General features: G+C 36.4%; 1 protein-coding gene across 3 annotated transcripts in view; it reads right to left on the bottom strand.

Annotated features, from left to right (window-relative positions):
• The window catches only part of RTTN (rotatin), a 156,186-nt gene that overhangs the window by 88,461 nt on the left and 43,682 nt on the right, over positions 1–24,043 (bottom strand). For all 3 annotated transcript variants that reach the window (XM_059138929.1, XM_059138928.1, XM_059138930.1), the window contains 10 exons: positions 22,928–23,099; positions 21,062–21,161; positions 18,377–18,465; positions 17,881–17,998; positions 12,392–12,488; positions 11,524–11,589; positions 8,720–8,908; positions 7,148–7,387; positions 5,785–5,929; positions 181–335 (listed from right to left, as the gene is read on the bottom strand). In XM_059138929.1, the coding sequence (XP_058994912.1) occupies positions 181–335; positions 5,785–5,929; positions 7,148–7,387; positions 8,720–8,908; positions 11,524–11,589; positions 12,392–12,488; positions 17,881–17,998; positions 18,377–18,465; positions 21,062–21,161; positions 22,928–23,099 (1,371 nt within the window). The remainder of the gene's footprint in view (positions 1–180; positions 336–5,784; positions 5,930–7,147; positions 7,388–8,719; positions 8,909–11,523; positions 11,590–12,391; positions 12,489–17,880; positions 17,999–18,376; positions 18,466–21,061; positions 21,162–22,927; positions 23,100–24,043) is intronic.

Below are 24,043 nucleotides of genomic sequence, written 5' to 3'. Positions count from 1 at the left end.
TGTGTGAAATAACAGTCTATACCAGAGATTCCACTGAAATAAAAACAAACAGACCACAACTGACTATTACTGAATTCCTTCTTCCTTGATTTGAAACAAATAAAAAGTAATATTCTTTGCCAATCAAAAGGAAACTAGGTTCTTCATCAATGTCCCCAAACCTTCAATGACAAACGGTACCTGTCCGTAACTGCAATGAAACTGAGCAGCAGTGTATTGAAAAGAGCAATCAGTTCTTTCTGGAGCTGTTGCCTGACAGCAGTCCGGATGTCATCCGTTTCCTCTCGTGCCTGTGACTCCGTCAGAACCAGCAGGTCTAATAGTGGGTTTGGACTCTAAAAAATAGTATTTGTAAAAAAAAAAAAAATGTATTTACTCTCTAATTGAGCTGTGGGTTGTTTTCTATAAAGATTTTTGTTACATACCACGTTCTGGACTACCTAAGAGTTATATTACCTAGCCAGTAGGTATTGGTCTGTAGTGCACTAATAGAGATGTTATGTTCTAAACTCAAAAGGTGCATCATATGTGATCTCAACAAAAAAAAGGCACATCAATTATAGAAAACTGAGTATAGGGGTGCCTGGGTGGCTCAGTCATTAAGCATCTGCCTTTGGCTCAGGTCACAATCCCAGAACCCTGGGACTGAGTCTCATGTCGGGATCCCTGCTCAGCGGGAAACCGCTTGCCCCTCTCCCACTCTCCCTGCTTGTGTTCCCTCTATCACTTTGTTTCTCTCTGTCAAATAAATAGATAAAATCTTTACCAAAAAAGAAAAAGAAAGAAAGGAAAGAAAACTGAGTATAATATGGAGAAGCACAAAGAGAAAAACAAAAACCACCCATGATCACACCTCACAGAGATAGTCACTATTAGTATACTGGTGCACACTATTCTTTTTGTGGCATATAAACACAATTATGATTCCATATTTTTTACGAAACTGAGACAAAGTGGAAAAAAAAAACACTACTGTTACCCCTTTTTTAACTTAATGTTATCAGTATTTCTTCAAAAAAATTATTTTAATATCTGATTATTTTTCAACCATAACGATTTACCACACCAAGTACTAAAGAATCAGTGATTTCTAATTTTACTGAGCTGTGCTGCAATGTTCAATTCTGATTATATCAGACATGTGAATTCTAAGCAATGATATTAAATCAAGTAGATTTAATTGTTTTAATGTCTTCAACATATATTGCCAAATTGCCTCTGCAAAATGTGTACCAATACAAATCACCAAGCAGGGTGGCAGAAGACCACAGCATCCACGCCAATGAGTAGCATTAATACGGATGCAATCCTTGTCAATTCAATAGGCTGCTAAATAAAACTAGAACTACTTAAATTTCTTCCTGCTTTCCAACTTTAAAAAATATATAGCTCAAGAAATATAGCATAATTATTTTTAATAATACTAAGAACAAAAAATGTTATATTAACAAACAGCATTAAAGATACATGGTGTAGTATCATCACCTATAGTATCACAGGCACTGTGCTAAAAAGGGAAAGAAAACAAGATTCTACTTTTTTACTAAACTGGAAGATGTGCATTTTCATATTTTACAGATGGTTAAACAGGGGTTTATGAAGAGGTTATATAACTTGTCCAAAGACATATGAATGAACAAAGCAAGGATTCAACCTGAGAATCACCTTACTTCAAAGCTAGTTAATATTCTGTCCCCCACATTATGTCATATCAATTCTGAAAATTACAACATACAAAAAGAGATAAAATCAAAATGTAATCACTGTTGTTATGAAATCGTTCACCTAAAGAACTCAATTCAAAAATAACTGCATTCTTTTTGTGGAAATGAAAAAAATGGGAAGAAAATTCTACGTTGTTTGTATTATGCAGTACATACAGAATACTTCAATCAGGTACACACAATTATAAAGAAAACAACTGAAAGATTTTAGAAAGTACTGGGGACAGATGTTTTGCTTTTACCTTACTTTACTACATTTTACACCTAAGAAACATTTTTTCCCAGCTTTCTTTTTATCTTGAACAAGAAGTACCTCATTCGGATCAAATAAAATTACATAAAACATGACTATAACTTCTATGTTTTATATAGGAATAAAATAATCAAAATACACATTTAATAAAATCATAAAAATAAATATACATACTCCATAGTATTCTTAGACCCAAATAACAAAAGGCTGACTTATACCCACCTTCCCTCCAACTCCCATAAATACTGACAAAATAAGAAAGCTGTTTTTAATGTAACCTCCATCTTGGTAAAATATATTACAATCAGGAATTATTAACCCTGACATACCCATAAAAATTAAGTAGAAACTCCTGATTGATAGATTAATATTATAGTATGTATATGACTAAAACTAAGATTCTTCCTCCAAATTATCATTGTTAGTAGCTTGTTTATACTAGTACTTGCTGAGACAATTTTTCCCTTTCTAACACATCTTAGATACACATGTTAATATTAAGATTCAGTAAACCTCAGAAACATCACTTCTAAAACATGGGATGAATGACCATTCCTCATGCACAAGAAGGAAATATTCCTCTACCTATGCCTGCTGATCTCAAGTGCTTAATCAGACGTGAAGGTTTTGTCTTTAGACGTTAGTATTCAATCCCAATTTTAAACCAACTACCATTACCATTACTTTGTCACCGGCAACCTCCAAAAAGCAACAATTTCTACAATGATGGCTCATTTTCCTTATCCACACTCATCACATCCACTTTACCAGCCATCAACAAGAGGAGATGCAATGCACTCCACGAACTCTGAGTGCACAGGTGTCTGTGCAAGTCGGTCGACAAAGAAAGACATATGCTGTATAGTTCTGAATAGCCTCCCCCCGCCCCCGCCAAAAAAATTATGGCTCTACTTTTATGACCTTCCATCAAAAAACTCATTCTGAAAAGAAAGGTATTCAAACTCAGCACTTTCAGCTTATTTTATATATATTAACAAAAGCATCATTACATTAAAATGTAAAATTAATGTGGTGCCATAAATTCCTAAAGTGCCTAAACTGTAACAAATCAGTGTTCTGAAAAAACATACACATTTTTCACAAGAGAAAGTTTCTCAGTCTTCCCTCGGTAAGTTAGCTGACTTCTCTTTACGCCTCCTATTCACATTCTGCCTGATCAAGTATTCAAATATTCTGCCTAATTTTACTAATTTTTGCCCTGACTTTCATATACTTTTTCATTGTATGTCCATACATTGAAAACAATTCCTTTGGAAATACTATCTTACTGACCTTCTTAAATCATCTTTCACTTATTTTACCCATTTCAGATGATTAAAAGGCATTTCACTTTATTTTCAAGCTTCCTTTATATTGAATGTTACTCTTAACATAACACTTAATAATTTAATCCTTGTAGCACAACAAAGAGTAAACTCTCTTAATAGTGAATGCTTAGGTCCACTGCTCACCTTTTGTTCCCTCTATTGTTATTTTTAACACCAGTGATGATAATATATGAGACAAAGTAAAAGCTTTCCAAAGACAGCCTTAATACCATACAAAGTCAAATAAATATATTTAATTATGCCAAAAATCCTTCTCTGAAACTGCATTAAAATTACAATCATTTAGAATTTTGTAGAAATTTTATTTTAATTTCAAAACCATCAATAAATTTTTCAATATGCATCAGCACTTATGACATACTATAAAATTCATAATAAATGTGAAGTTTTAACTGTAGTTACATAATTTAGGTAAATATGTTTTAATATGCATAGTTATTCCTACTGTATATACCACATGCAAAGTCTTCCAAGCTAACATTCAATTATTACACAGAGTTTCAAGAAAAGATTTACCTAAGCCCACTATAACTGCTTTACACAACCCAAAGTAACCATAATTCTCAGAATACAAGAAGTTTAACCTAAGGAGGAAACTGTTAAAAATTTTCTTTTTTTTAAAAAAGACTAAAAGGATTATGAAGTTATAAAATATTTACATATCAAAAATCGATTTATCAAAAAAAAAAACCTCAGGAAAAATTTTGTAAGATTCTTTTAATATTTTAATATCCAATATCTGAAATATTTAAGCATGCCTAAAAGCTGAACAAGGAACTAGAGTGACATATGGTTTTACTATTTGCTTTATTAAAAATGGTCAGAAAATAACTGCCTCCAAATGCTTTGTTAATTTTTTTTAGTAATTAAATGATACAAGAAAATCAAAGTATAGTAAATACTGTACTTTGAAATCATCCTCAAGAACATAACAGGAGAGCAAAATTTCTAGGTCTGTGTATTCTGGGAGTTCAATCATCTTATTAAAGCTTCATTTATTAATTATTTACTTTAAGGAAATTTGTGCATCATCTCTCATTTGTGTTACAAATATTTTTCTCAGTTTATCGTGTCTTTTTAACTATATTTGAAGTATTTCTTGCCATACATACAGAAGCCAATAAAACTTACATATAAATACCCTCCCACTGGATAACAGTTTTGTTGTTAAGTTACACAAACTGAAAATAAAGTTAATGTGAAACAAAAAAGGGCAAGAGAAAAATATAAAAAATAAGGTTTATTAAAGAAAAACTTGCTATGACTTAAAAGTGCAGTTCTTCAGAAAACACAGGCATATCAAAAAACATAATACTAAATCCAATCACAAAGACCTTGCTTATGGTATTTTGGACTTATTTTATATTCCTATCTGATCTACGCCTTTCATCTCCTAGCTTTTGCTAGTGATGCTATTTCTGCTTTTCATCTTTCACAACATTCAAATTGTAGTCCAGGACCATAATTTCCACACTTAGTCACAGTCCTATTGGTGTGTGTACGAGAGAGAAGGAGAGAGGGAAAGAAAGGAAGAGCTGCCTTCACCACCACCTCGCGCATCACCACTCTAGGCCAAGCTACCACCACCCTCCCCTGGGTTACTGCAGGCCTCCCAGCTTCCACCCACGCCACCTGTGGTTCTAGAGACAGCTGCTACCCACAGTCTTCTTAAACTGACGTCACATCATGTAACTCTTCTGCTCAAAACCCTCCACCAGTTTTCTCTCTCATACATAAAAAAGCCTAATTTTTATATAGCCATCCATGGCCTACAAGGTTCTCTTTGAGCTTGACTGGGAATATCCTTCTGATCTCATCTCCTATCACCATACTCCATTCATCCTGTTGCTGCCACAAAGACCTCTAGTTGTTCTTCAAACACGGCCCAGACAACTAAGTGCTTTTTCATTTTCTTCCTTTCTGGCTAGAACGTTCTTCCCTTAGATACCTACATGGCTGACCTCACACTTAACTCAGTGCTCTGGCCAAATGTTAGTCAAAGAGGCGAGCCTTCTATGACCATCACAAAGTAGCGTCCCGCCGTGTCTGTTATCAATGTTTCCTCTCACACTTATTGCTCCCCTCTGCAGAAAATCTTTGTTTTCTGTCCATTCCACCACCCTAGAATATACTCCATGAAGACAGGGTTTTCTTGTCTTATTCACTGCCATGTAATTTTTATGTACTCATATTTATAGAATTCCCTCTTTATAGGTTCTACTTAGGTAACTTGGAAAAATCTTCTCGACTCCAAAGTTTTGAGTAAACAGTCTCATACAATATAAGACCACTTTACTAAACATGGGCTATATAAAAATTAGGCTTTTTCATTACAAAGCATTACTAATTTTTATAAATAAATCATTTGTCAGATCTAAAATCCCTTCAAGTGCCTTCTTAACGCAGTAGGCAGCGCGTCAGTCTCATAAAATCCATTCAATTCCTTAATAACACTTACATGTCTAAGAAGTAATTCTAGAAGCCAGTTTAGAAGTTCTACTGATGAGTTTTTTCTTTGTTCCTTCAATAACTTATTTAAAAAATGTATAATAACTATTAGCAGTTTCTCATCTTCAGTGGAAGCAGGAAGCACCTGTAAAAACCTACAATAAAAAAGGGAATTATCATGGTTTCTAGCTCTTTACAATAAGTGGTGTGCTGATAAATATTTAGCAACCAGGTAAGGAGTGGGATGGTTTCTTGTATTTGCCTATTTTCACAGTGTAAATATTCTCCCCTTGTCAACTGCAAGCCACCAACATAACAAACAGTTGTGGAGAGACGCACAGCAGCACACCATTATATGGCATTTTCACAACACAGATATAACAGATGTAAATAACCTCAAGAACACAGGTATCAGTAAAATGTTGCAAAATAATCAGGAAATGATGATATCGGCATAATCATTACCTTCATTTTTCTTATAATTTATTTAACTCTGAGTGTATGCAATTTCATTCTGAAGAAGGGCTGTGTTTTAACAACTAACTGTAAAAATCCTGATCTTCAACTGCCAGCTCTCTCACAAGGAAGTACTGGCTGATTCCAACACATACCAGTGGAAAAGCCAAATTAGGGATCTGAATTGTGAGAGATCCATTTTGAGTTCACATTTTGGAAACTCATTTAACCTCACATTTTAAAAACGACACACATTATGTTTAATAGAAAGTTATACATCTTACACTAAAGTCACATGAAGAGTAACATGTAAAACTGCCGGCAACGGCTGCCCATCAGTCTTGCTGGTTTCAAACGCAGCCATCTGCTACCGGTGCAACACATTACATTCACGAGCTAGAGCCTTCCCAGTAACTACTAACGGATCTCCACATGGCAATCAACTTCATGAAATCCAGGGTAAGAAGAATGAGGTAATATTCTTAGGAACAAAACAAAAGCAAAACAAAATAAAAAAGTCCACCACAGGTGTACCAAACCTATTAGTCAGCTCACTGATGTCTTGGCTCTTTTAATGTGGACAGTGATAAACACTCACATTCACTGTGTTCAACCATGTCTTATCCTAGTCATCTGCTTCTGTGAGATAGTGAAATAAAATTTTCTATGATAGGATATAAAAACTGTGTTGTTTATTATTAAGTCCAAAATGTAGTGATTCAGAAAATTTTTCCTTTTGTTATTATTAGATATTTATTATGCATAATAAAAATCCCAGGTTTTCTTACTGAAAAAAACATTTCTCTAACGATAGCAACAAGAAGAATACATGCTCTTATCTTCAAGAATGTGGAGATAAGCCCAAATATGATTCAATCCTGCTTTTTGAAACTGGCATTGAGCTGTAATATACTGACCTGTTCAGTGCAGTGTGCCAAGACAAGGACTTCAAGGTAATCCCACATGGGCCAGCGCCACTCTTTAAAGACAATCTGTCATTCAGAAGATAAAAACTCATCCTCGTGACAGCAGCCCTCACTTCTCTGTGGACTGCAGCCTCGACAATGGAATGAAGACAGTCCTTCAGTCCACTAGCTGTGTGTGTCACCTTCAGAGCAAGGGTGTCCTCTGTGGATAACTTCAATGCATCTGAAAATCTAAACAAAAAGAAACAAAGGAAGAGCAACATAAAACCAGTCAAATAAAAGCCCACATTTATGTTTATTAAAAACTCTCTTCAAAAAATTCTGTTTTATCTTCATTTTAGAGGCTGACTCAGGGCCAAAAGAAAATCTGGTATACATCTGTCAATTAGAGTTTTATGTTAGCATCCTAAGCATTTGTGTTGACATTTTCCTGCTTACAGAAATATAATTTTCATACAAACAAGAAAGCAGGAACAGATCAGAATGTAGGATATTCCAAAGTAATCGTCATCATCATCAAGTAATGGTAACATTTATACATACACTTGCTGAACTCTGACTCTAATCCAGACTACTTTCCCTAGAGATTTATATCCATTAACTAACCAGACTTGAGGTGTCTGAGTGGCTCAGTTGATTGAGGTCTGACTCTTGGTTTCAGCTAAATTCATGGTCTCAGGGTCGTGAGCTTGAACGCTGTGTCAGGATCCCTGCTAGGTATGGAGCCTGCTTAAGATTCTCTCTATGGGGGCACCTGAGTGGCTCAGCTGTTAAGTGTCTGCCTTCGGCTCAGGCCATGATCCCAGAGTCCCGGGATCGAACCCCCCCATGAGGCTCCCTGTTCGGCAGGAACCCTGCTTCTCTACTCCCTCTCCCACTCCTTCTGCTTGTGTTCTCTCTCTCTCTTTTGCTATGTGTCTCTCTGTCAAATAAATAAAATCTTAAAAAAAAAAAAAAAAAGATTCTCTCTGCCTCTCTCTCAGCACCTCCCCACCCCCACCTCCACTCCCGTTCATATGTGTACATTCTCTCTGGAAAAAAAAAAAATAACTAATCAAACTTTATATAATCTCTAAAACAGCATAGAGCACGTGGTTTTGTTTTGTTTTGTTTTTTTAATTTATTTATTTCAGGGAGAATGAGTGAGAGAGAGCATGAGAGAGGAGAAGGTCAGAGGGAGAAGCAGACTCCTAAGGAGCTGGGAGCCCAATGCGGGACTCGATCCTGGAAGTCTGGGATCATGACCTGAGCCGAAGGCAGTCGCTCAACCAACTGAGCCACCCAGGTGCCCCAGAGCACATGGTTTTTAATTTAAATTTCCCTGTGTGATAGTTTCTAAAAAGTAATGAACACAAATAATCTTTAAAACAAAGTAAAATAAATAAATAAGCAAAATATATTTTAAAAAGTAAAACAAAGTAAAAATTATAATCTTCAGTGGAAAAATAGAATCAGATGATAGTACCTTAAAAAGGCACTTGACCTAAAGGAAAAATAAAACCAAACTAGTCACTTATAACTGGTTAAATATGAACAATTTTTTAACTAAACATAACAGCTTACTCTTGGATTTTAGGTTCAGAATTTGTTTGCTTCAACAAATTATCACTCCCATGATACCAGGACAAGTTCCAAGCTATTCTCAGCATGTCTGAGACTGGCTTCAAGGCCAAACAGTCAGCAGATAATGGCACAACCATGGAGTAAGGACTCACAGCGTGGTGGCCAACTACACGCACTGGCAGATGATACCTAAAGAGAATATATACAAATAATTATGAACTTTGAAATTCTTAAACCCTACTACAAACAGATGAGCTATTATAAATGAGTGCTAGTTCTCATGATAATGCAGAGATCACTCTCATAGCTCCTATTCTGAACAGTTATCAAACTGTACATCGTATTTCCCTTATTTTTTTGCCATCCTCTAAACTCCCCAAAATGCTTTTTAAATTCTTGCTCGAAGACTTCCTTATTCTGTGCTATACTGGAGTTGTTAGCAGAGATGACTAATGCCTCCTCAGGGCAAGGCCTATAGCTACAGTGAGCCACATATAAAGGGTTTCAGCTAGAACATGAGTGCCTACTTATTGCCAAACACTGCATATTACCCACCATTCATTCAGTTACATGCATGGCACTGATACCCATTTTACAGATGATCAAAATGAGTACTAAAGAGACTAAATGAATTGCCTTATGTTCACAGGAATCAGTGAGTGACCAAATCACAACCTAATATTTTTACTTGGACACAGCTGCATCATCAATAAACTCGGCTACTACGTCTTACCAAGAAGACCCAGAAATATTTTTAGATTCAAGAACAGATACAATAGCAACAGCTCTTAAATCAGTCCAAGTTAATTTAACAGTGTTTAACAGGACAGTAATGTCCAGCATGTTCAAACGTTAAAAAGTCATTTTGCTAAAAAATTATATCCCAAACCACTAATTCACATATTAGTGACTAGTATTAGATAAACACAACTGGGTAAGACTTCTCAGAGGAACTTTACAGTGCTTTTTCATTTAAAGTGTCTCAATAAATAAGCTAAAGGAGGGTACTACATATAAATCAGGCTGAACAGTTTGATAGTTTTAAAAATTTAAAAATTGAAATTTTCCACAAAAGTAACCAAGAATCCTTAGATAAAGGGCTAAAACTAGGTGTCAGATAGGGAAATAAAAGGTGATTCTTGGACATTTCTTTGTGCTAGAAAACAAGAAAATTCTAATAGACTCAGGGGGCCTTGACAAAAGGGACACAGAGCCTACTTGAAAGGACTTGCACTGAATAAGAAAAGGCATGGCAACTGATCAACGGGGAATTCTTTAGTAAGTTGGAAAATGAACTGCAAATTAATCCAAGAACAAGAAGGAAGAAAGGAAAGAAAAGTGCAGGGTAATACATCACAACAGGTTTGCAAAACTACTATATATCCGCCAGACAGACAATTTTTAAAATGACAACATTACTCTGAGTAAAGGAATAACAAAACCCTTGGTTCTTCTCTATGGACAAATTTTATCTTGAGCTAATTCTGGCCCTTTGCCCCAGGATGACCAAACAGATAAGGAATTTCAACATGTTACTAAGCTGTGGTTTGTGCTTACAGCAAAAATGACACTTACATCTGGGCTGGGAGGTGTAGGAATAAACCGCAAATCCATGAAGGGAAGCCAGAGCTCTGAGCAACCCTGAGTGCTGTGGCTCTTACAAGTCACCTGTTTTGTGGGGTCCTGGAAATTATGCTTATGGCACACTTAACTAAAGAAGTTATTTCCTACTAGCACATGGGTCTTCTAAACCAAGAGAGCTTCCAGCATCCACACATGTAATCTCATTCTAAGCAAGGCATATTATAGTCATGTGAGTTTGATTACTTAGCCAAATCAAAAGACCATGAAGAGTGGGTGATGTCTACAAACAAGGAATTTCACTCTGAAAAATATATTTAAAAGGAACTCTTACACACTACACTGGGAAACATATACATGCTTCCAGGAGCGGATATAGGAACAGAAGCCCAGAATCAACCCAAATACCTTCTGACTGGAGAATGAATAAACTGTGGTAAATAAATTCAACAACAGAATATTATACAGTAATGACAAGGATTACAGTATGTATAATAAGTCCTGCCAAATTATGGAATGTTATTTTAAATTAATTATAATTTTATTAAGACATAATTTACTTATCTTTAAATACATAGATTTCCAATTTAGATATAGCCTGATGAATTTTTATATTTGTATTCATTTGCATGACCACCATTGAGAACAAAATATAGAACATCTCCAACCCTTCGGAAAGTTTTGCTGTTCCCTCTCCCCTTGCTCTCCTCTAGGAGGTAATTACTATTTTGGATACAACTGGAGAAAATGGATTATGTTACAGAATGATTTTTAATTTTCTTAGATGTGATCATGCATGGCACAGTGGTTATATAGGAGAGTGTCCTTAATTTAAGGAGGTATACGCTGGAATAATTAGGAGACAAGTGAAATTATGTCTGAAACTTATTTTCAAATGCATCAGAGAAAAATTACATAAAATAAACAAATAAATAAATACATTGAGAGAGAAAAAGAAACTAAGTCCATGCGTTAACAACTGCTGAATCAAGGCTGGAGAGTAAGCACACATTCACTGTATAGTTCTTTCATCTTTTCTATACACCTGAACTACATCAGATGGAAAGATGGGGATGGGGCCATGCATTTACTGAACTCTCCGAAGCAGCATGGTGAGAAAACATTAAAACACTACAAGTCATATGATTTAATATGTCAGATAAACCTTCCTGAAACAGGTTCTCTTCAAAAAAAGTCAAATGTCAAAACAGTAAATCATTTACCTTCTAAAAACTGAGACAGGCAAACTGAAGACCGATGGTGAAGGTTTAGTGGAAGGATTAATAGACCTATTTCATTAAAAACACACACACACAAGGAAAGAAACAAATGAGTAAACCATGGTTTTATCCAACAAATACGATTTGCTCCTTGACTGAATCACCAAACAAGAGCTGCAATTGGCTCTATCATTTGAAGAACACTTTCCTACTACCTAGATTTGCTTCTAGAGAGTAAATTAGTGCTTAGGAGTACATATAATAAATTACTCATATAATGTGGGCACTGTACTAGCAGGTGAATCTGTGTCCCACTCCCACTGGATCCTGCTCAATCAGGGTCCGTGTTAATCAGATACTACCATCTTAACATCTTCCCAAAGGATTTTCAATAAAATGTTAAAAAAAAAAAAACACATGACATCCAGAGTACATACTGAAATATGTATTAATGACAAAAATTACTGCAGCAAATTTTTAATTTTATGCTTAGTAATGCTCAAGTTAAAAGTTCATGGGAGGGACACCTGGGTGGTTCAGTTGATTAAGCAGCTGCCTTCAGCTCAGGTCGTGATCCCAGAGTCCTGGGATCAAGTCTCACACTGGGCTCCCTGCTTCTCCTCTGCCTCCCCGTCCCTCGCTTGTGCTCTCTCTCTGTCTCTCTCTCTCCGACAAATAAATTAAAAAAAAAAAAAAAAAAAAGTTCATGGAACTTTCCGAGCCAATACACTTTTTGACTTTTTGATACTGTTTACTCAAACCAAAATGGAAAGTATAAGCTTTGTAATTCAGAAATTTCCATGCATTGCTATAAGATTGCATCAGAAACCTTAAATAAGAGTAAAGGAGTTTTACAATTCTTATAGCTCACCACATATCCATTCTTGATACTTCGTCAAATAACAGAAGACAAAATAATGCTCCGACTTCAGTCACAACAGCACAATTTTCACGAAATATCAACGAAACTAAGAAATAAAAAGAAGCAAAACTTCATGAAATATTTTTACCTCTAGAAAAATGGACTTCAAATTTAAAATATCTTAGCTCCAAGGGAAGAGAGGTCATTCTCAGAGAACTACAACACGAGCACAGACACACTGACACACGTGGGTCATCAGGAAGGCTTGCTAAAACCCAGCTTCTGCTTGAGCAGCTCTGGGCTGCAGCCTGTGAATCCCGCATGCTGCTGGCTCAGGAAACCCACCTGCAGATCCACTCACTAGATACTGTGTACTTTCAGTTCTTTTTTTTTTTTTTTTTAAAGATTTTATTTTATTTATTTGACAAAGAGAGATCACAAGTATGCAGAGAGGCAGGCAGAGAGAGAGGAGGAAGCAGGCTCCCCTCTGAGCAGAGAGCCTGATGCGGGGCTCGATCCCAGGACCCTGGGATCATGACCTGAGCTGAAGGCAGAGGCCTTAACCCACTGAGCCACCCAGGTTCCCCTATACTTTCAGTTCTTAAAGAAGCAAAGCAATGTAGCTTCTAGGGAGATCTGCCAAGTCCTTTACCTCCAGCTAAAGTTTGCTCATTCAAAGATCTACTTATTTGATCACTTCTGCCCATTCCTACAAACATATAGTCATGGAACTTGGGTTGGCCTTCAGAACACACTGTTTGTGTTGGTGGCATTTTAATTCGTGTCTCTTGCTTATTACAAGATAATGGAAAAGGAAACTGCTCTGCACTAATAAGATCCAAAGTTAGCACCATTATGTCCTACTAGTGAAGTGGCCTGGTCAAATACTATAGCATTAATAAGCCTTAGTTCCCACCTCTGTACCATTCCCTATGCTACAACTTCTCAGTGCTTGACAACTATGAAATTCTAATCAAATAGGTATGCTGGTGGTACCAAGCACATGGGAATAATTACATGATACAGAGTTAGCAAATCAAGGAAAGTAGCAACAAGAAATTAATTTCAAAGGAGATACTTTTCCTGACTTAAGGATAGTATCAGCATGTGAATCACATGGTTAAAAACATCAATGAGCTAAAAAGAAACAGAAATACATGTAAGAATTTAATTTATGATAAAGTAGACTTCATATGAGTGGGCACAGGATGAGCTAAGAAATTACTGCAATATAACTGCCTACAATATTTAAAAAAAAAAAAAAAAAAAGATCTAGATCCCTACCTTACACTATTTACCAAAACCAGTTCTACATAAAGATCTAAATTTTTTTTAAACAACACTATAAACATGTTAAGAGAAAGAACAGAAGCCCATTTAGAATCCCCAATTCAGGGACACCTGGATGGCTCAGGTGGTTAAGTGTCTGCCTTCGGCTCACATCATGACCCCAGGATCCTGGGATCAAGTCCCACATTGGGCTCCTCGCTCTGCAGGAGCCAGCTTCTCCCTCTGCCTGCCACTCCCCCTGCTTGTACTCTCGTTCCCTCTCTCCCACATTCTCTCTCTGGCAAATAAATAAATAAAAAGGACTTTATTTAAAAAAAAAAAAAAAGAATCCTGAATTCAGAATTAGAAAGGCCCTCCTTTTAGGGCATGATGAAAAGCTCAGCTGCCGTAACAGAAAAGCTTTATAAACTTCCATAAAATAGTTAAGGCTAAAGATGTAATAATAAATACATTAAAAAGGATACAAAGGTTGGAAGAAAATCTTAACATAAAATCAGGCATAAGGCTTATATTTATGTTATATAAAAATTCTGTAAGTCACTAAAAAGAAATTAAATGCAACAGAAAAATAGGCAATTCATAGAATAAGAACCTGAGTATGATAAATACATGAAAAGATAATCACCTGCACTAAAACTGTTTTAAAAATAGAAAATAAAACAATAATAAGATATTATTTTCACCAATAACATTAAAGAACTGTTTTAAAAGAGACATATTCGGTTTTAGCAAGGTTATGAAGAAAATAAGCACTTTAAAATACCACTGGTGGGAATGATGTGAAGGGAAACCAAACCTTATCCTGTGAAATCTATTTGACCCAGCAATTCTGATTACAGCGTACACACAAATGATCATAAAACATGATTATCATAGCTAAATACCTGAGAGAGGGGCGCCTGGGTTAGAGCCGCTGCCTTCAGCCCAGGTCATGATCCCAGGGTCCTGGGGTAGAGCCCCGCACCGGGCTCTCTGCTCAGTGCAGAGCCTGCTTCTCTCTCTCTCTCTCTCTCTCTCTCTCTCTGCCTGCCTCTCTGCCTACTTGTGTTCTCTGTCAAATAAATAAATAAAATCTTTAAAAAAAAAAAAAATCTGAGAGAAGGGGTGCTTGAGTGGCTCAGTGGGTTAAGCCTCTGCCTTTGGCTCAGTCATAATCTCATAATCTCAGGGTCCTGGGATTGAGCCCCACATCAGACTCTCTGCTCAGTGGGGAACCTGTTTCCCCCTCTCTCTCTGCCTGCCTCTCTGTCTACTTGTGATCTCTCTGTCAAATAAATAAATAAAATCTTCTAAGAAAAAATCTGAGAGAAATATAAATATGACAAACAGAAATTCTGAAACATTATGCAGTGATTTTTTGATTTTGTGTTTTTTAATAAGGCAGACTCACATGTAATAACATGGGAAGATATTCAAAATACATTTTCAGTTGAAAAAAGGCAACACAATATTTAAGTATATAGCATAAAAAAATATAACATGGCTATAAAGAAAAGATCATCCAAATGATATATGCCAAACAATACCTAGCACATTCTTCTTTGGGGAAACTGAGAAAGGAAAGAAAAGTTTAAAAACTTCTAGCATTTTACTTCTATCATTCCATACTGTTCAAATCTTTACAGTAAGAATATAGAAGTTCTGCAATTATTTAAAACAAAAACGAACAGACTAAAGTAAGGAAGTTTAGGTTTTCTTGCCTCCACCATTATCTGGTTATGAACTTGGCCAAGTCAATAAATCTCTCTAGATCTCAATTTCCTCACTGCAAGATAGTGTAATAAATGATTAAGTTCTCACCATGCAATTCTGTCAGGGGTAGGATTCTGTCATTACATAAAATTTATAATTAAAAGCAGTGTGTCTGATAGATTATTTAATTGTTATTCCCCTTCAACCTATCCACCATGCTGTGGATAGAGTAATCTTTCTAAAACAAATACCCTTCAGTTTAATAATCTTAAACGGCTTCTCCGTGCTGTCTCCTGTGACCTACCAGGCCCCATCTGAACTGCCCTCCATGCCTCATCTCATCGTCTTCCCCTTACCCCAGAAGCCCCCAAAATCCAGTCATCCCTGACCAACCACCATTTCAAACACACGTTCTCTCTCACACTTAACTGTGGCTCCCTCTATCTGAAATCAACCCTCTCTAACTGAACTATTCATTTCTGAAATTCCAGCTTGGGTCCACATTTCCTGGAAGCATTCTCTGATGTTTTCCCACCACCTAATCTACATTTCCTTCTGGCACCAGGAAATCCACTATTATAGGTATTTTTATGCTTCACTGTGTATTTGTCAAAGTCCCCAACTATACTGTAAGTAAGCTTCAAGGAGGTCATTTACCAAGCTCATCAATATATCCCAGAGCCTAGTGCTGTACCTAGCACATAGCATGTACTCAATAAATATTTGCTGAGGAATTGACTTTCCTGGTAGAGAACTTGATTAAAAAACTTATTTTGCCATGGCGCCTGGGTGGCTCAGTCACTTAAACATCCAACTCTTGATTTCAGCTCAGATCATGATCTCAGGGTTGTGGGATGGAGCCCTGAGTGGGGCTCTGTGCTCAGTAGGGAAATTGCTTGAAATGCTCTCTTTCTCTCCTTCTTCCTCTGCCCCTCCCCCACTCTGCTCACACATGTGTGCTCTCTCTCTCGAAAATAAATAAATCTTTAAAAAAAACTTTGTCCTGGGGCACCTTCGGCTCAGGTCATGATCTCAGGGTCCTGGGATCGAGTCCCGCATGGGTCTCTCTGCTAAGCAGGGAGCCTGCTTCCCTCTCTCTCTCTCTGCCTGCCTCTCTGTCTACTTGTGATCTCTCTCTGTCAAATAAATAAATAAAATCTTTAAATAAATAAATAAATAAATAAAAAACTTTGTCCTGAAACTAAATCCATAATAAGAGGTGCTGTAATTCATTTTCAGATTCACTGAAATAGTTCTCACAAACATCAACGAAATAGAAAAATTGTTAATACTGAAAGGGTACAGATGAGGCTGACTTAGAAAGTGCCGAATCTAGTAAGGGCTCATGAATGCTTGAATAATTTGAATCAAAATTATAAATAATTTAAATCATAATTATAAAAATAAGAATTTGTAAAAATTTAAAAAGAAAACAAAGGAAAGGTAAACTAGGGATGAAATTCTACTGAGTGAGATTATCAGCAAGATAATTAATAGGATTAAAGAAAACTCAAAAAAAAAAAAAAAAAAAAAAAAAAGAAAACTCAAGATCCACAACCACTACTCTTCCAGATCTGTTAAAAATTGTAAAATTTCATGCACTACTCAAAGCAGGAGCCTGGACACAGAGTCTGTTTAGAACTTCACCTGGTTCGGACCTTTACCAATACTTATATTCGATGCTTCTATTAAATAAACTGTGCTCTTCACTTGGCAAGCAGATGGCATTAGAAGAAACAAAAATGCTAAAATAAAATGACTATATTCTAATGTATATCCTAATAATATTTGTAACATAAATATCACTTATGATAATTAACAAGGTTAAGCATATTGAGACATTTGATCGAGATGCGTCTTGCAGATTTATTTAAAGGCAGTGGCTAAACTTCTCAGAAAAAAATAGCACAAAATGTTACCAAGCTTTCTACCAAGAACAGTCAGAAGGGAGAAAAAGAGAACAAAACTACATGGAATTTTTCTACCTAAATACAACCAAACTGAAATGGGTTAAGAAAAAAAGAATCACTCTTTGAAATAAACTAGCGCTCAGAGTCCTTCGGGATGACCTAGCCCCCCGCCCACACGCACTGGGTGTACACTCCCACTGTCAGTTTAATAACACAACCAGATACCACGCCACAGGTCAGTATGTAAAGGCACAAGCAGACTAAGACTGTGGCCATGGATAAGGGACAGAAGGCATAATGACAGCAGTGGCAGCTTGCACTCTTTATAGATAACAGGTAATTGAGCACCAAATGAAAGCCACCTCAATGTGCAAAAAACAACCAGAGGCTTCAGCCTTTCTCAGCTCTGAGGCCTCCTCAGTAACAGGATTACAAGGAAATTTCACAAAAGAAACATTTTCCATTGCAACGGATATTCTTAGCAGCATATCCACTAAAAAACGTTATTCTATTAGTGAAACAGAAAGTAAATGTGACCTACAGTTAAAGCATAAACACTTAAAGCTTAAGACTGATCTCATTATTAGCAGAATTTATTTTATTCACCTCTGAATAGCAGGATCAAAAGAGAAGACTGCTGGGAGAGGGCCATGCGCATGACTGGGTCGGCACAAAGAACTTTCCTCAAGAGCGTGAGGCACGGCTGAATTAAACATTCTATGACCTGGCCAGGAGGGAAAACACAGTTATGCTACTATCACCAATTCTAAAGCGAGATAAAATATATTATAATATTAACTTATTCTAAATTGTATGCTTTTTCATCAAGACTGTATAAAACAAAATGCAAATAAATATTAAAATTATTCTCCAATGAAATAAGCTTTGTTTATACTTCTGCTTATACATCCTGAAAAATTTAACATTAGTTTTCCTTTAGAGAGACCTCACTCTTAGAAATAAAAAAATAAACGAGATACTTAGTGTTAATCGGGACTTAATCTCCAAGTACTTACCCAAATTCAGCTGAATTTAATTTCAGATCTGATTAATAAAAATACCAACCCATAAAAATAATGTCTAGATACACTGTTAGTCTTACCTCACCATCCTGACCTACACATTCATTTAAATATTCAATTATCTTGTCAACTAAGTGTAACTTTTTCACCACAGCATGCATTTTAATATCTGTAGACAAAAAAAAAAAAGAAGTCGCTAAGAGTTAAAGAATATTTTTTGTAGTTTTAAAATACAGAGCAGGTATCCACAACTCAAACTGTTAAAAACAGTTACACCCCGTGTTGAAATTAGAGGAGGAAACTTGGAAACTTTACATTTTTACTTTACACACGGTTGAACTATTTGAAAACTTTTAAGTAACAAGCAAATCGTACTCATTTCTACAATGTAAAATTCAAAAGCTATTAAAAAAGAACAGTTAAATCAAATAGTTCAGACCCTGAAAACTACTACAATTTTAAGTATACAAATGAATTCTTTTATTGGTACATGACAAGTTAATTTCTTTATATTGTTTCATTGACAATTCTTCTCTTTTCCAAATCCATTACCTCAAGATGTTTAGAATTATCTAAAAGTAATGTTAATAACTTGCAACACGGTCATTTTTCTATTAATAAAAACTCAGATTTCAGGGTTGTCTGGCTGGTTCAGCCACTAGAGCATGTGACTCTTGATCTCAGAGTCATAAGTTTGAGCCCCACACTGGGCACTGAGCTTACTAAATAAGTAAATAAAATAAATAAAATTTAGATTTCTAACCTCAAAATTCTCAATGGCAAATATAACGGGTAAGGAACTATAACATACTCCATGAATTTCTGAAAAATATGACCTTTTTAAGTAAGCATATGTACATGACTGTGTGTTTATGTGTATGTGGGGGGGGGGAGTGTGTGTATGTGTGTGTGTGTGTGTGTATTCACTGCTCTGGACTGTTTATGTTCCGCCAAAATTCATTTGCTGAAACCTAATCTCCAGTGAGATGATACGAGGAGGCGGGGCCTTTTGGAGGTGATTAGGTCAGGACAGTGGAGCCCTGAAGCATGGGATTACTGTCCTCGTAAAAGAAGCCTCTTCTCCCTATGAGGACACAGGGCAAAGTTGGCTGTCTGTGAACCAAGCAGCTGGCTCTCCCCAGACACTGAATCTGCGGCCACCTTGATCTTGGACTCCCAACCCCCAGAACGGTGAGAAATAAATCTCCATTTTTCATAAGGTACCCAGTCTGTGGTATTCTATTAGTGCAGCCCAAATATAGTAAGACATACATGCACGTGCACACACACACACACACGTGTGCACACACAGATACTGGAGATATTACTAGCAACAAAATGTCTAGTTGCTTATAGATTAGTTGTAAGTATTCAAATTCTCACAGACAAATTTTCTTAATTTATTCTCCTATAACTCTCACTGAGAATATACATGTATACAATGAGAATTGGGTAAGACTGATAATTCACAAACCTGTACCCTTGAGACAATACATTATACGTTAATTAAAAAAAAAATACAAATACTGATATTGAATTTGAATCTATGACTAGAAATACCTTTGGCTGCCACTTAAAAATAAAAGTTTCCACTACCTGCCAATACAGTGTACACCAAAATTATAAGCTTTATTTTTGTAATTAACAATACTGGAAGAATCCTCTCTAAAAGAGTTTTAAGATTTTCTTAGCCAAGACTGTCTACATTTTCAAGAGCCTTATTTTCTACAGTCTGTACCATTATTAAAGCCACAAATACGTTAGATATGCTTTTTCAAATCACTCTTCTCACGCCAGTTTCCACTAATGTCCAGGGCAGGAACATTAAGTACATCCCATGTTCCAGGATAGAATCTTTTTATGTAAGTGCAAAATTATCATTTCTCCCAAATATTAAAAATAAATTACATGCATCACATATAAGGAAAAATAGAAAACCCAAAGAATGGAAGCCTGTAGAATAACAACACTGCAAATAAAGTTACCAATATATTTTACTAGTTGTTGTTTTTTTTAAATAAACCTTTAAAGAAAATACAAAGTTACAGTGCACTGTTTTTATTTTATCTACCCACAAAGTACTGTCTGATTGATTTCTTTACCCAAGCTGGAACGAACTGAAAATATCGTGTACTACGTATTGAGAAGGGAATACCCAGTTCACTATTAGAATTAAATCACTACTTTAGAAGGAAGATAATTCTATCAAATGACATTCTACAGGTTAAATTATGGTAATCTCGACTGGGGTCAGCATACATTTTCTGAAAAGAACTAGACAGAAAATATGGTAGATTTTGCTGGTCACAAATCATCTTTGTTACATATTCTCTATGTTTCTTTTTTTTAATAACTATTTTAAAATGTTAAAACCAGGGCACCTGGGTGGCTCAGTCAGTTAAGTGTCTGCCTTTGGCTCGGGTCATGATCCAGGGGTCCTGGGAACCAGCCCATGTCAAGATCCCTGCGCAACAGGGAGCCTGTTTCTCCCTCTCCCTCTGCCCCTCCCCCTGCTTGTGCTCTCACTGTCTCTCAAATAAATAAAATCTTTTTTAAAAAATTTAAATAAATAAAAATGTTAAAAACCATTCTTAAGGACTACTAAACAAACAAACAAACAAACAAAAAAACAAAAAACAAAAAACGGGCTGTAGCCAGTATCTGGCCCCCAAAACTGCAGTTTGCAACTCCTGATACTACTGCACACAGCTATCTAAAATCCAATTACCAGCAGTACAGCAATCATTTTTCTTAAAAGACATTACCTTGCATAATCACAGCTAACTGTTCTGCGGCTGACTTTCTCAAAACAAGATCGATATCATCTGAGGTAAAGATTTCATATACCTTTTCAACAGTCTCCAACTGAAAAACAGAAAGAAAAAAAAAAAGAAATTGCTTTCATCTACTTCCAATTGTTCAATAAAATTTTATAATTCATACCATAAGAACAAAAGCTCCAAAGTCCACTTACTTACATATATTTACATGTAAATTTTCAGCAATGATGTGCTAGGTCAGGGAAAACTTAGGATCTAAAACAAAGAGCCATCATGTCAAATATGCCTTTCTTTTTAAGGTATATTTTTGCCAGGAAGTCATTCATAACCCATCAGCACCTTAAGAACGTCACAGAAAACATCCAAGCTGCATAACATCTCTACAGGTAGTTACCGAAGAATAGCAACCCCAGACATGTGACTCCAGATTTCTCCACGGCTCCCAGAAGCCACCAGCTAGAATCCCCTGGCCCTCTGCCGTTCTTCCCTCTTCAGAGGCCAGGCAGCACATGCTAGGACTTGCTGCCTGGCACTCCGATAGAGCCACTCCCAACACCAGTCCCTGTCACTTCATACCAGGACAGGTCTGAGGTGGCAAACCCAACAGTGAAGGGGAACAGGAAAAGGACAAAGACAACACCCCTTTTCCCCACCTATCTTTTGGCCCTAACATGGACTCACAAAGACACTGCCGGAAGCCCTACTCCCCACGTTCCTCCACATCACACCCAAGCCACAGGAGCAACTACCAGCGGGCAGTACTCAGGAAGCCCCCAGCAGGACGTGACATATAGTCAGGGGAAGGTTCTCCGATCCTCCTGCTGGGGCTGTCACGTGGCCCTGAACACTTAGGTTAGAAAAACATTTAGAAAATCCATGTATTATCTGGGGCTATACAATACCACCGCAGGCTTTGGGGGTTGGTCTAAACTTCAATTAAAACTGATAGACTATACCCTGGAAGTCACAAGAGAAGCTATAAAGCGTAGAAATGAATCAATGAAGATAACGGATAGCTTTCTTTATCGAATCCTCCGTTGGTCCTGGATGATTTGGGTACAGTCCTGACTAAAGATAGGGAAATGGATGATATGCCTCTGGAGGTATATAAGGAGCCAAAGATTTAGAAAAGAGATTACTGACAAAATCCCAGAACCACTGTAACATTTAAGAGAAATCGCCTTTCCACCTGTATTATTTTTTGCCTCTCATAATAAAGAAGCTAATAACTTTAATCATAGGAACTTTTTCCTTCTTCTTTATAGGCTATTTCCAACATAAGAACAAGAAGAATTTCCAAGAGTTTTTATGTCAGTATATTTGTTTTAAGAGTCACCACTAGAGACTATGGACTCTGAAAATCTGAGGGGTTTGAAGGGGCAGGGAGTGGAAGGTTGGGGGAACCAGGTGGTGGGTATTGGAGAGGGCACGGATTGCATGGAGCACTGGGTGTGGTGCAAAAACAACAAATACTGTTACGCTGAAAATAAATTTTAAAAAAATTTTTTAAAAAGTGAAAAAAAAAAAAAAGAGCCACCACGGAATTTCTTTCCACTACATTAACCTTATCTTGTATTTAAGATGCTATTCAAATTAATCTGCATTTCCAGTGTATATATTAAATGAAAGGGACATAATGCCTGGCATGCAGTGGGCACCCAAGAAATATTTATTCAATAAATAAATCTATCCAGAAGCCAGACAAAGCCAGAACACAATTTCAAACAAGCCATGAATAAACACTTCCTTTCCTCTCAGATGCGTACACAAACTGAAGAATGTAACATTAAACATGTGATACACAAATGCATCAAGTAACCAGGAAATAATAAACCTGACAGTTATAGTCACCTTAATAACCAGTTCTCTTCTGTCATCCAATTTGAGTTCAATAGGCTTTTTCACGATAAATAAATTAGTAACTCTGGAGAGAACTCTGGCATCTATTGAAGGCCGCTTTGTGTCAGCCCCTTCTTCCCTTGTGAGATGACACGCTAAAAGCTTTAATGCTAGTGAGCGGACCCTAAAGAAACAAAGTGTTTCAGTCAACATTTTGTAATACACAATGTCTATATTTTAAATGTCTATAATCACAAAGCATTATTGTATATCAACACGATAATTTACCATGTTTATACTGACATTACTAACAAAGGTACTTTGTTTTTCTACTAAAATAGTATATACTCACAATTACTCTTCAGAAATAAAGAATAATCAAGTTACAAATGAAGAGACAGACTCACTGAGACGATCAACTTCATAGTCCATGTTCAATATCACAGTCAACGGCAATAAATTAATAAAACCTGCAAATCACATCCATAATTTCTGACTCGAAGCCTAGCAATCTAGCTAAAAATCAAAAATTACCAGACTCATGAACAGAGTACAAACATTAGATCAAACCTCCAAGAGAATAATCATATTAATAACTAAAATGTAATGTCACAACAATGTGTGAAAATGTTCTTATATTAGGGGTCAAACAAATTCTTCTCAAAAAAAAAAATGCAAATTCTTGTGACTCCCATCAAAATCCCATTTTATCTGGAATGGATTAGGATTAAAGTCAGTTGAATAGGAGGTGAGAAATTTCAAGAAAAGATTAAATGTTGGGGCTCCTGGGTGGCTCAGTGGGTTATAGCCTCTGCCTTCAGCTCAGGTCATGATCCCAGGGTCCTGGGATCGAGCACTGCATCAGGCTCAGGCTCCCTGCTCCACAGGAAGCCTGCTTCTCCCTCTCCCACTCCCCCTGCTTGTGTTCCCTCTCTCACTGTGTTTCTCTCTGTCAAATAAATAAATAAAGCCTTAAAAAACCAAAAAGATTAAATGTTGCATGCCATTAGACGATGAAATGGAAAAATGAAAACCATTAAGTGGACAAAGGGCATGGAGTTGGGAGACGGTGAGACAACCAGATATCTACTGCTACTCTGACAGGTTCTTGAATGACATAAAAACTGG

The sequence above is a fragment of the Mustela lutreola genome, chromosome 11 (assembly GCF_030435805.1).
Source record: "Mustela lutreola isolate mMusLut2 chromosome 11, mMusLut2.pri, whole genome shotgun sequence".
Lineage (NCBI taxonomy): Eukaryota > Metazoa > Chordata > Mammalia > Carnivora > Mustelidae > Mustela > Mustela lutreola.
The sequence above is the reverse complement of the archived record's forward strand: the minus strand, read 5'-3'. Positions and strand labels throughout refer to the sequence as shown.